At 35.7% G+C, this 12,024-nt stretch overlaps 1 protein-coding gene across 1 annotated transcript in view; it reads left to right on the forward strand.

Annotated features, from left to right (window-relative positions):
* LOC126237316 (protein spaetzle 3) overlaps positions 1-11,800 on the forward strand; it is a 207,318-nt gene extending 195,518 nt beyond the window's left edge. The window contains exons 4-5 of the mRNA XM_049947281.1: positions 2,528-2,653; positions 9,885-11,800. Coding sequence (XP_049803238.1) covers positions 2,528-2,653; positions 9,885-10,056 — 298 coding nt within the window. The 3' untranslated portion in view covers positions 10,057-11,800. The remainder of the gene's footprint in view (positions 1-2,527; positions 2,654-9,884) is intronic.
* Positions 11,801-12,024: the final 224 nt, after the last annotated feature.

Here is a 12,024-nt window from a genome sequence, read left to right on the forward strand (position 1 = left end):
GCGTTTCGCCTTTATTTTCTGCAAGGCATCATCAGTGGCAGGTTGCGTGGACAATTTCTTACATATTACGCTCCTGTTGCATTTTTGGTGTTGTTCAATTTGCGGTGTTTTCGACATTCCACAGCACTATGTACTGAACGGTCCATAAGTAAAAATTATCAATAAACCGTAATTTTACACGCAACTGAGGAAGACAGGACTACAAAAGTTGTAGATGAGTTTTGTCATTTGGGCAGTAAAATAACTTATGATGGCCAAAGTAAAGAGGATATAAAATGCAGAATGGTAATGGCAAGAAAAAAGCATTCTGAAGAGAAATTTGTTTAGATGCAGGAAGACTTTTTCTGAAGGCATCTGTCTGGAGTGTAGCCTTCTACAGAATTGAAATGTGGATGATAAGCAATTCAGATATGAAGAGAATGAAAGCTTCTGAAATGGGGAGCTGCAGATATGAACCACTTACTAATCACAGTTCAGGAGATATGACATCATAAGTATGAATACGTGAAAAACTGCCGTGTAATCAATGATGTTGAAATTTATTACTTCTTTCTTACTAATCCTATTGATAACATGTTTTGAATACAGTAGCCACATATGCCACTGAATGTAGCTATACAAATATGTCATTGTGCAACACACAGTTCAAGAGATATGACATCATAAACACCGAGACGCAGGGAAAAAATGCCACATCGTGCATGAAGTCAACTTAAGGAAATCCCTGACTCTTGCCAGCGTTTTTGTTATGTTTCAATTGGAAAGCACAAACTGATGTAGGCGAAAACAATAGCCATCTACAGACCTATGAAAAGCCATTGCCATCAAGAAATTTACAAAATCATGTTGTAGACACATGAAGTATCTGCATCCAGCATGCAGAAACTGTTTCATAATTTCAAAAGTGTTTTTGGCAATATATCGTAATAAATTTTTTGATACTATGCTAAAAACGCAATTCATTTTTTTTTTTTTTTTGCATTTATTTCTGATAGAAAATTGGCAAAATCAGTACCCAGGAAATGCCAGATTTGTCAGCTAATCTGGGAATAAAGAACCTTAAATATCAACAGAGTCTACAAGAATGTAACTCAACCCAATTTTAATTTAGACAACTGCCAAATCCTTCAAATTAAAATGCACAGGACTCATTTTATTCCAGCATCTACCATTAAGATGATGGCCACCCGTTAACAGTCATATTCCATTGAAAATGCCATTAAAAGTATTCTGTGCAAAGTTTTAAAATCAAATTTGCTGCCTAACAAAATATCTTGTTCTTTCCATATTCACTGACCAGACTTTTATGTGTTCATTTATTAGCCCTCAGACAGCTTCCAAGCTGCATAAATCATCGTCCACAGTAATTATATGTCATGCATTTCACCTGTTTAAATACACTTTGTACTGGCCAATACATCCATACATATTTGCATAACGATATGCATACACTCTCTACTTTGAGGTGGAAGGGTGGACAGAAGAGAGGAAATCATTGCAGCTGCAAAAAATCAGTCAGAAAACCAATGGAAAAAATACTCTTGAAAGAACAGACTGGGTAACACCAGTTATTGTGTCCCTTAAGATTCAGTACTTGGCCAAATTTACCTTGACATTCCTTGACGGTCTACTAAATACATTTAGGGAATTCTCAACAATGGCAGTGTTTTGGTAATTCAGAGCTCAAAGTCACCAGGTAGTTTAAAAAGGAATAAAGAAACGATTGATGCTAACTACCACGCACTAAACCAAAGATCCCATGTAAATCACAGCTGTATGTTTCAGAAAATTTTTAAAAATAAACAAAAATAATTTTAAAAAATTTAGTTTGTGATGTGAATGTAAAATGACTTGTTCCACATCATTACAATTTATCGTGCAAAATGTTCCATGAAACATGAAACTAACTATAAAATCTTTGATCTCCAGGTGGATACTAGACTAGGTGTACCACACCAATGACTGGGTTTTCTTTTTCCCTGACATTTCCACCTCACAATGACTTAACTAATCATTCATCTTCACTTGTGTAGCTCCTGCGAAATCTCTCTGACAGAATGACCGAACTCATGGTCTCCTGCATTCAAACATCATAGAAACTCACTTTATACACTGTAGTCACTTTTTCAGCCAGTAAACATACATATGCTGCTGCTGAACTGCAACTTCAATTACATACCCTGGCATTCATTACCTAATATCATGCAGGGCATTTTCTGCGATGTATTTGGTGACATTTAGTCACACAGTGTCTACCATCCTTATCTACTTTGTGGCATAGGGCTGCTACTGAAGAAACAGTCACACTAAACATTTTGCATCACATAATGGCTATCTCAATTAGTCTTACTTGCTAACTGTTTCACAAAATATTGTATTACACTTTTATCATCTACCTACATTAATTATAATATTTGTATAGAGTTCAGTAAATTATTTACCAATTAATGCCTGCATTAATCCATTATAATGTTATTTCCTGAAAGAAGATGTTATTATTTTTTAAAGTTGTTGAACTCTGTTCTAGGGTTGATGCTTGTGAGTCTAAGGTTGAAATCGTCACACCGTACTGGGCATCAAACAGCGCTGGCAAAGTTAGAGCCATAGTCAACACACAACATTTTGAACAGGCCATTCATCAGGAAGTATGCTCGTGAGTATTCGATGAAAGGTTTTTTTCCTTACTTATTGATGCCCATGACAATCAAGTGTCTTGTAATGTATTTCCGTATTTAGCATCCATTACATCATTTGCTACATAAAAGTATTTGTTGTTGTTGATTCTGCCATCAGGTAGTCATGGAGCATGGAAGTAAACCCAGCCAACAACTTTCAAATGATGTTGTGGATATTTTCTGAGGGTTTTGTCATAAGTATACTAAAATTTTTGTCAGATAGGATTTTCATACAGATATGTGAACTGCGTGCAGAATGTCTAGCTGTGTGGCTGATGAACTCTAATAATATTCATAGGAATATGAAACTAAAAGAAAAAGTGCAACTGAAACAAATAAGAAATATCAAAATGTCAGGAAAAACTTCTGTTTATTGTGATATATTGTTATATTTTCATGCAGATGAATGTACATAAGTATAGAGCTAATGGTATAGCAAAAGGGAATAGGTCACTCAAAACTGAATGTAAGAAATGTATGCAGCACCACATGGGAATGAAGTAAAATAATGAACAACAGTAGATGATAATATCTCACATTGCAGCCCATAATTTTTATTCCCTTACTTGCTTGTTGCATATCTCTCTTGATGCTAAACTATGAGTGACATATTCTTTTCTGCTGTACTTTTCGCAGCTCTGTTCCTTTTCATGTGTACTCTCAATTTTAAACTTCAGAAGAAGAAATAATTTTGAAAACTCAAAATCTTTGAACATATCGTCAGCATTGTTTTCATCATCATTTTGCAAGTTAGCTTTCTGTAATATTTGAAACAGATACTACAGAAAGTGAAAGTTGTGTTGACAATATGATCAAAGCAAGTAGAAAGGTTAATTTTTTATTGTTTTTTCCTAATGTTGTTATTAATAATTTGACTTATTTTCTGCCTTTTTTCAGTATTTGGCAAATACATTCACATCCATCTTGTATGGTCACAAAGTGTCTTGATGGGTTTCTTATAACATCATTTTAAATAACGTTCCTGTTTCCCCTACAGTCATCCAAGATTGAACTGCTCCATGACAAAATTTTCTCTTTAATTTTTTCAGAAAGACTTTCCCTGACTCATGGAAAGAAATAGTGTTCCAAAGTAATGATATGACTAACAAGTATCTACCTTTTGTGGCTATCAAGAATAATTACTTAACATGAGTTTCTAGAAGTTCTAAAATTGAGATGCAAATATCTCCACCTGTAAGAAAGTCTTATCCTCTCCCTAATGCCTGGATTGACTTATCTCATCAATAAAATTCTTCAGGGTATCAGACCGCATCGTCATAATTTAAAATGCGCCAACGTTTCGGCCAGCGTTGTAGCTAGCCTTCATCAGGGCCTTACGTAAGGCCCTGATGAAGGCTAGCTGCAACGCTGGCCGAAACGTTGGCGCATTTTAAATTATGACGATGCGGTCTGATACCCCGAAGAATTTTATTGAAGAAGACAACGGCCGCGGAAGCCTACGCTTACATTGACTTATCTCAGTTGATTAACTCTACTAAATGAGGTGACAAAAGCTAAAATGTGAATAATTACTTGTTTATTCACACTACAAATATGACATAACATTGGCTCTACAGAATCTGAGACGATACTAGCCATGGCAGGGCTGCTACCATTGGTCCTTAGATAACTTTATTGAAATATACATTTATTGTTTAAAACAGTAATTTTCAAGTTTACAATTAAAAGTTGAATGGTTTTGCAAAACAAGTTACATAATTTGAATTTTCAGTTTGTTACAATGTTTTCAGAATAATTAACATGCCAAAGTCATACAGCTGTCATTGTCAGAATACATGAAATACCTTTACACAATAACATTAGATTTTAAAATGTTTTTCACTTTTTGAATACTGATTTGGTTTTGATACTAACATAAATTCTGGGTCTTTACATATACCAGAATCACAATCACAATCAGATCTCTGTGCACAAATTTTGTAAATACAAGTTTTAACATTTGCTTACACTTGTTACATATATTTTCCATTCCATCATGATTTTACTATAGTTGATTATTATATAGATCCAGGTAGCTCTATTTCATTAATTTGAACTAATACAGTTACAATGTGTGCTCATTAAATTATGTAAGGTTGTGTATACATCGGGAATTAGTATGGGTTGGTACTGGTCTGTATGGCATCCTTTGTTATGTACCAGCCCATTCTGTTACTTTACATAGTTCACATTTTATTTCAGTTCATCAGTGCTTTTAGCAAGTTTGATATGTTAATGTTACAAATAGTTCTTCACTTATTCTTGAAATTGGTTACTGCTTCTGAAAAAAGCCACATCACCACATAGTGTACTACATATATAATGAGTATTATAGAGTCAATATTTTACACATGAAAAAGCTGAAACATTAATCACATTTCAGAAAGACCAAGCCTTTCAATCAACATATTCTTTATAGTTTGCTGCTCTGAACGTTTTAATAAAATAAAGTAGAGGGAAGATAATGGAAGGAGTGAAGGTAACAACTCACCAACTGGTTGAGTGCCAGGCAATTGATAGAGAACAGAGAGTATTGTTAGCATTCAGATGAATCCTTCTTCAGAGTTATAAAACACACATGCATACACCAGCAAGGCTACATTGGAAGGGTTTGTCTGAAGGTTAGCAACATTCTGAGTCTAGTTTATTTGCCTACTAATGCTGAATCAGTCCTTCCAATAACCATTTGTCTTCTGATTTCTTCACATTTTTCTGCTTCAACCACGTCATCTTGACTTTTCTACACTTTCTCTTTTTTTTATTTGTAAATGACATATCTCAGTAGTTTCTAATTTTCATGGATGAATATTTTTGAACTTCCTTCTTTCACCAATCAACTGAAGTATTTTTTTCTGTTACCCAAGGCTCCTTCACAGTTACCTTCCTAGTACCTACGTTTGTCGTCCGACTTCTGTGATTGGCCTTTCCAGAGCTGTCCATTCCTTTTTACCCGAACTGCTAACATGGTATTCATTATCACAGTGTCTACAACCTCAGAGAAATTCAAAGACATCTCATCAAGCCTCTGTATTTAAGCATCTTACTTCTTTGCACAGTGATGCTTCCAGATGAGTCTCTTAAACTTCAGCCTACTCTTCATCATTACTAACTTGTGATCCAAGCCTATATCTGTTCCTGGATTTGCCTTACAACCCAATTCCTGATTTTGGAACCTCTGGCTGACTCTGATGTAATCCAGTTGGAATCTTTCCATATCTCCAAGCATTTTCCAAGTATATCTCCTCCTCATGTGATTTTTGAAGAGTGTAACCACTATTATTAGCTGAAATTTATTGTAGAAGTCAGTTAGTCTTTCTCCTCTCTCATTCCTACTGCCAAGACTATATTCTCCCATAACTCTTTCTTCTATTCTTTCTCCTAACAATGCATTCTGATACCCCGTAATTATTAGATTTTTGTCTCCTTTTACGTGCTGAATTGCCCATTGAGTATCCTCATATACTTTCTGTGCCTCTTCATTTTATATGTGTGATGTTGACACATATACATGAACTATTGTTGTTGGCATTGGTTTGCTGTGAGTTCTGATAAGAACAACCCTATCACTGTACTGTTCCCAGCAACTCTCTGCTCTGTTTCTGTATTCAAAAAGAATCCTACTCCAATTATACTAATTTCTGCTGCTGTTGATGTTACCCTAATTTTGCTCATCATAAATCCTCATCTTCTTTCCATTTCACTTCACTGATCCCCCATTATATCTATTTTCCTTTTTAGATTTTCTAGCTTCCCTATCCCATCCAGACTTCCCCTTCTCCAACTCACAGTGTGCCTTCCTAAAACTGGTGTCCAATCTTTTTCTAAAGGTTATCTCCCTGAGATCTGAGTGTGGGATTAATCAGAAATCTTTTGCCAATGAAGAAATCATCATGAGACTTTCAATTACAGGCCACATGCCCTGTGAATACCCGTATGTGTTTAATGCAATGATTCCATTGTCTTCTGCATCCTGTTGCTACTGGTTACTGGTGATTCTTTCACTTTTTAGGGTCAATTTGTCACCCCAAGGCCAAGAGGTTATCCTGAAACTCTGTCTCCTTCCCCACCTTCTTTGAAAACGCTGTTGACAAAATCAGGATGACTGCTTACACCAGGAATCTTGGATTGCTACTGCTGATAATTTTTATTGAAAATTTAAACTGTGGATGAGTTCAAACCCAGAGTGCAGAATGTTTTGATTATTGTCACCATTCCCACTGCAAATGAGAGTTAATATACAGGGTGTCCCAGCTATCTTGTCCACCCAAAATATCTCTGGAACAATAACAGCTATTGGAAAACGACTTTCACCGGTATCAATGTAGGGCTGGGGCCCGTGAATGTACATATTTGGAAACATTCTAAAACGAAAGCATATGTGTTTTTTTAACACAAACTTATGTTTTTCTAATTGGACCTACTATATTTTTTCTTCAGCAATCCATAGCATGACAAAGCACATACACAATGCCGTTGATTGGATCGCAATATTCCCATTACATCCCGAGATATTAAGACGCGAAGTTGATGCTTGAAACACCCGACATGCGCTGCTAGCGCATGTCCTGAGGCTCACGCGTGAACCCCATGCTGCCCGTAATCGCCATGTGATTGACATGCGTAATCACACTTCCATAGTTATCAAGAGGTCCGAAACGAATAATACGGTCTGCTGCCATCTTGCATTAACGTCGTACATTCCAGCAGGTATTTATCCCATAGGCTAGGGGTGATGCGGTTCTGTAACATATCTGTGTACAAATGTTAGTCACAAAGTTAACTTCGCTTATCATTAATCCGTTACTAAAGAGGTAATGCTGTTCAACGTTAAAACTTTACTTTACTGTAGATCTAGCGCAAGTGACAGTTAATCATTCACTCGTAATAGTAAAATTCATGTTGATGGTTTTAGTGAAACGAGCAAGTGGACTAAAAGTTTTACCGTTGTTTCGGACCTCTTGATAAATATGGAGGTGTGATTACACATGTCAATCGCATCGCGATTATGGGCAGTGTGGGGTTCACGCCTGAGCCTCAGGGCGTGCGCTAGCAGCACATGTCGGGTGTTTCAAGCATCAACTTCGCGTCTCAATATCTTGGGATGTAATGGGAATATTGCGATCCAATCAATGCCATTGTGTACGTGCTTTGTCCTGCTATGGATTGCTGAAGAAAAAATATAGGAGGTCCATTTAAAAAAACGTAAGTTTGTGTTAAAAAACACATATGCTTTCGTTTTAGAATGTTTACAAATATGTACATTCATGGGCCTCAGCCCTACATTCATACCGGTGAAAGTCGTTTTCCAATAGCTGTTATTGTTCCGGAGATATTTTGGGTGGACAAGATAGCTGGGACATCCTGTATGTGCAAAAACCTATATTCAATCTGTGATGTTAGCAGACTTAATTTAAAACCTCATGCTATCCATCCTAGAATACTGTTCAACTGTGTGGGACCCATACCAAAAAGGATTAACACGGGGTATTAAACATACACAAGTAAGGGTAGCAAAAATGGCCACAAGTTTGTTTGATCCATGGGGCATCATCACAGAACCTGAACTGGAAGGTACTTGAACACCAACTATCCTGTGAAAGTGCACGTTCACAAAGTTTCAAGACATTGTATGTAGTGAGGAATCTAGGTATTTACTACAACGCACAGTATATCATTCCTGTAGGGATGAAAAATGAAAGATTAGACTATTTACAACACACACCAAGGAATGTTCCTGATCTGTTCTTTATTGCACATACACTTGCTGTAGACCTTGTAAACCTACAGGATTAAATAAAATTCAATTCAATTCAGTATAAGTAGTCACTCTTCCTATGCTCCACATGTGAATAGAATGGAAAGAAATCCTAAGATGTGATACAATGGGAAGTAAATTCTGCTATGCATTTCACAGAGGTTTGCAGACTATAGCTGTATATATAATCATGGATGTAATAATGATAGCAATAATAATAACCCTCCATCACACCCAGTCTTTTTATACTTCCCCCCCCCCCCGCCCGCCATCTAACCTGCAGCACTTCACTGTCCACCACCCCACAACTCTCCCTCCCTCTCCCCACCCCAGCCTCCACCTTACCCCCACCCAGTCACCACTCCCATCATGCACTGGCGCTGCTGCTCGCAGTGTGGTTTCAGTTGCCTGAGACTGCAGTCGTGTATGTGAGTTGCATTTGTGTGTGTGTGTGTGTGTGTGTGTGTGTGTGTGTGTGTGTGTGTGTGTGTGTGTGTGTGTGTGTGTGTGTATCGTATATTGTTGACGAAAGCTTTAATTGTGAGAGTCCTTTTGTCATGCATATCTGTGACTCAGCATCTCCGCTACATTGTGAATAGCAACTTCCTTTTCATAATATTGTTACATTCCATCTTGGATTTTCCATTGTTTAGTAATAATAATAATAATAGTAATTAGCAGTAGTGGTAGTAGTAGTAGTAGTAGTAGTAGTAGTAGTGGTAGTAGTAGTAGTAGTAGTAGTAGTAGCGGCGTGATGGTCATAATTATTCAGTATCAAATAAATTATTATTAGAAATAATTTAAAAAATTAATATTTGAGTTCAAAATGTCATTAGTATTACTGCATATGGAGCACTAGTTCAATTACACAAAGATGGGAAGAAAACCAGCCACACCCTTGTTGACAAGAACAAACAAACATTCATATGATGTAACAGAGAAAGCACTTTAAAACATTTATCAGTGTCACTGGATGATGATTTTGGTCCTGTTGCTTCTCCGTATATGTCCTTTTGTCTTTCTTAAAAACTGTACCACCCACCAGTGGAGAAATATTATAAGTGCCAGCAAAAGGATCAACAAAACACACAAAGAAACCAGCTAGACAAAGCAGTCATTAATTTAAAGATCGGTAAATCAAAGTATTCAGTTCTGAACATTGTTGTAAAAAGAAATGTATTTTCTCTTTTACTGTGTCTAACATAAATAAATAAAATCAACTTGTATGAATCAGTTTCAAGATAAATCTAACATGTAATAAAAATAAAAGCATGTTCATAGGAATACTAATAAACAAACATTTAAATCTTTTCTGTATGTTTTATTATTTAGTCCAGAGCCATTTTGCATATGGATAACTTTTTGATTATTAAGAGTAAGATTAGTATTTTATGTGCTACTGTGTTCTTTTACTCAGAAAACTAATTTATTGTCTTTTTTTTTTATTTTACCAGGAAAACACAGACAAAGAGGTGCTCTGGAGACTGTGGATGTGAACAGAAGTATAAATGGCACAGGTTACTTGCATATGATCCAGATAATGACTGCAAAGGAATATTTATGGATTGGTTTCTCTTCCCTTCCTGCTGTGTTTGTCGCTGCAATCCCCTGTTTGATAAAAAGTGATACTACGAGGCTGCTGCAAATATGTTCTTTACCACATTGCAAGAAGAAACTGAATACAATGATCTTGCATGCAGATCTCTAAATCTTGGAGCTTGGATAACTGTTGCAAGGAACATACATTGTAATGCAGTGCTAGCAACAATTTTTTGACCATCTTTGTGTCTATGCCTGTATGTGTGCATGTGTGTTTGTGTGTATGTCCGTCCTGAAAGTCTGTGCCAAACTTAGTCAAGAATTATACCTGAATGGTGACTTTAAGAACTGCCTGTAAGTGTAAATGTAAATTATGTTAACAAGTGTTAGATGGCAGATACTGCAGAGGTAAGTGCCACAACATCCTTCTGCTGATGACAATCACTATTGTTTACACGTAAGGCAGGGAATTGTGAATGCCATTTCGAGACTTCTTTCTGTGAAGGAGGCATTAAAAGTTATCTATCCACATTTGGTCATATTTGTTTCTCAGAGTTACTACATCATCTTCACATGTCTCTGCAGGAATTATATTAATATGCAGAGCAACTGTGACCATTACTATGGAGTCTTATTTTCCCTTAAGTAAATGCTCCAGTAATTGTAGATGAATATTTAAACATATCAATCATTGGATAACTGATATATCATATAACAATGTGAAGAGTCTTTCAACTACATCATAATATTCTGCTGAACACAAAATTTTGTGTCTGTAATCAAATCATGAATCAACATATTCCAAGAATTGAATATATATTCTGCCTAAAGTAAGTTTCTGTTATTTGGATGATATACTGTGTATGGCTTAATAATTTTTTAGCAACGTACTCTGAAGAAGTGCAGATAGTTTGAAAAAGCACAGAATTGGTAACATTTGTAGCTACCACTTTATGCCTCAGACGCTGTACCTCAGTACCAGAAAAGTTACCAGGCGATTTACTAGTAAAATATATTATCTTGAAGTGGGACTCATCCTTACTACTATGATCACTGTACTAATTGCATATCCCACTATCATCAAAATGCCATCTTCCTTGCCGCTGCAGTAACAATGAAACTTTCTCTGTGAGATACTTAAACATACTGTCATACAAGATCTGACACATTTAGCAATTTTAAGAACTGACATCTCTTGTTTTCACCAGTTATCTTTTGTAATAGGAACAGAAATTTAATTACACGGTTTTTACCAGTGTGCAGCTGCAACGTCAAACATATGCAGATGTTTTACATTATCCCACCCGTAGCATAGCCTTACTTAAGATATTTTAGTCTGAAGATGTGTCATTTAGCCATATACTGTACTTAAGTTATTTTAGTTTGTTAAATATTGTTAAAACTTTGATTGTTTCATTGTGTGGCATGTGTTATGTGTCTAGCTTTAGGAGAATTTGCTTAAAATTAGCTTTTCATGGATACCATTATGTTGTAAGCCTTCCAAACATGAGAGCTCTTTGTAAGAAAATTTTCCTATGCCTAAAAGTTCGACAGAATGTGAGCCAAAGTTTTCCAGTGTGTCAGTGATTATATGGAGTTAGATCTCTGTAACATAACAAAGAAATATTTTAGTAACCAATATTAATGTTGTACATTGTAGAATACCATTTTATTTGCTTGTTTATTTTTATAATTCCAACCAAAAACAAACATAAATTGAATGTAAATGTTCACAGTCCTATGTTAGTTTAATATCATGCATTGTTTTAAATTAAACTTTATTTACTTTGGCATATCATTGAATCTTAAAACAATTTTATATTAGAATTTATATTGAAATAAAACTCACGAAAATCCATTCATGATTGCCAGTCTTATTTAATAACAATTATCCTCTTTTACCTACATTTTTTGTTGAAATATGTGTTTTCTTTTAGCTAAACTTCTTTACTTTTTCTGCTGAAATCTTTACCATATCATACACAGTAAATTCCTCAAGAATCTTCATTGTTGTTCTTGAGTTCTCTGGTTCCAGTTACATTTCCCATTACATGA

Source organism: Schistocerca nitens, chromosome 2 (genome assembly GCF_023898315.1).
Source record: "Schistocerca nitens isolate TAMUIC-IGC-003100 chromosome 2, iqSchNite1.1, whole genome shotgun sequence".
Taxonomy (NCBI): domain Eukaryota; kingdom Metazoa; phylum Arthropoda; class Insecta; order Orthoptera; family Acrididae; genus Schistocerca; species Schistocerca nitens.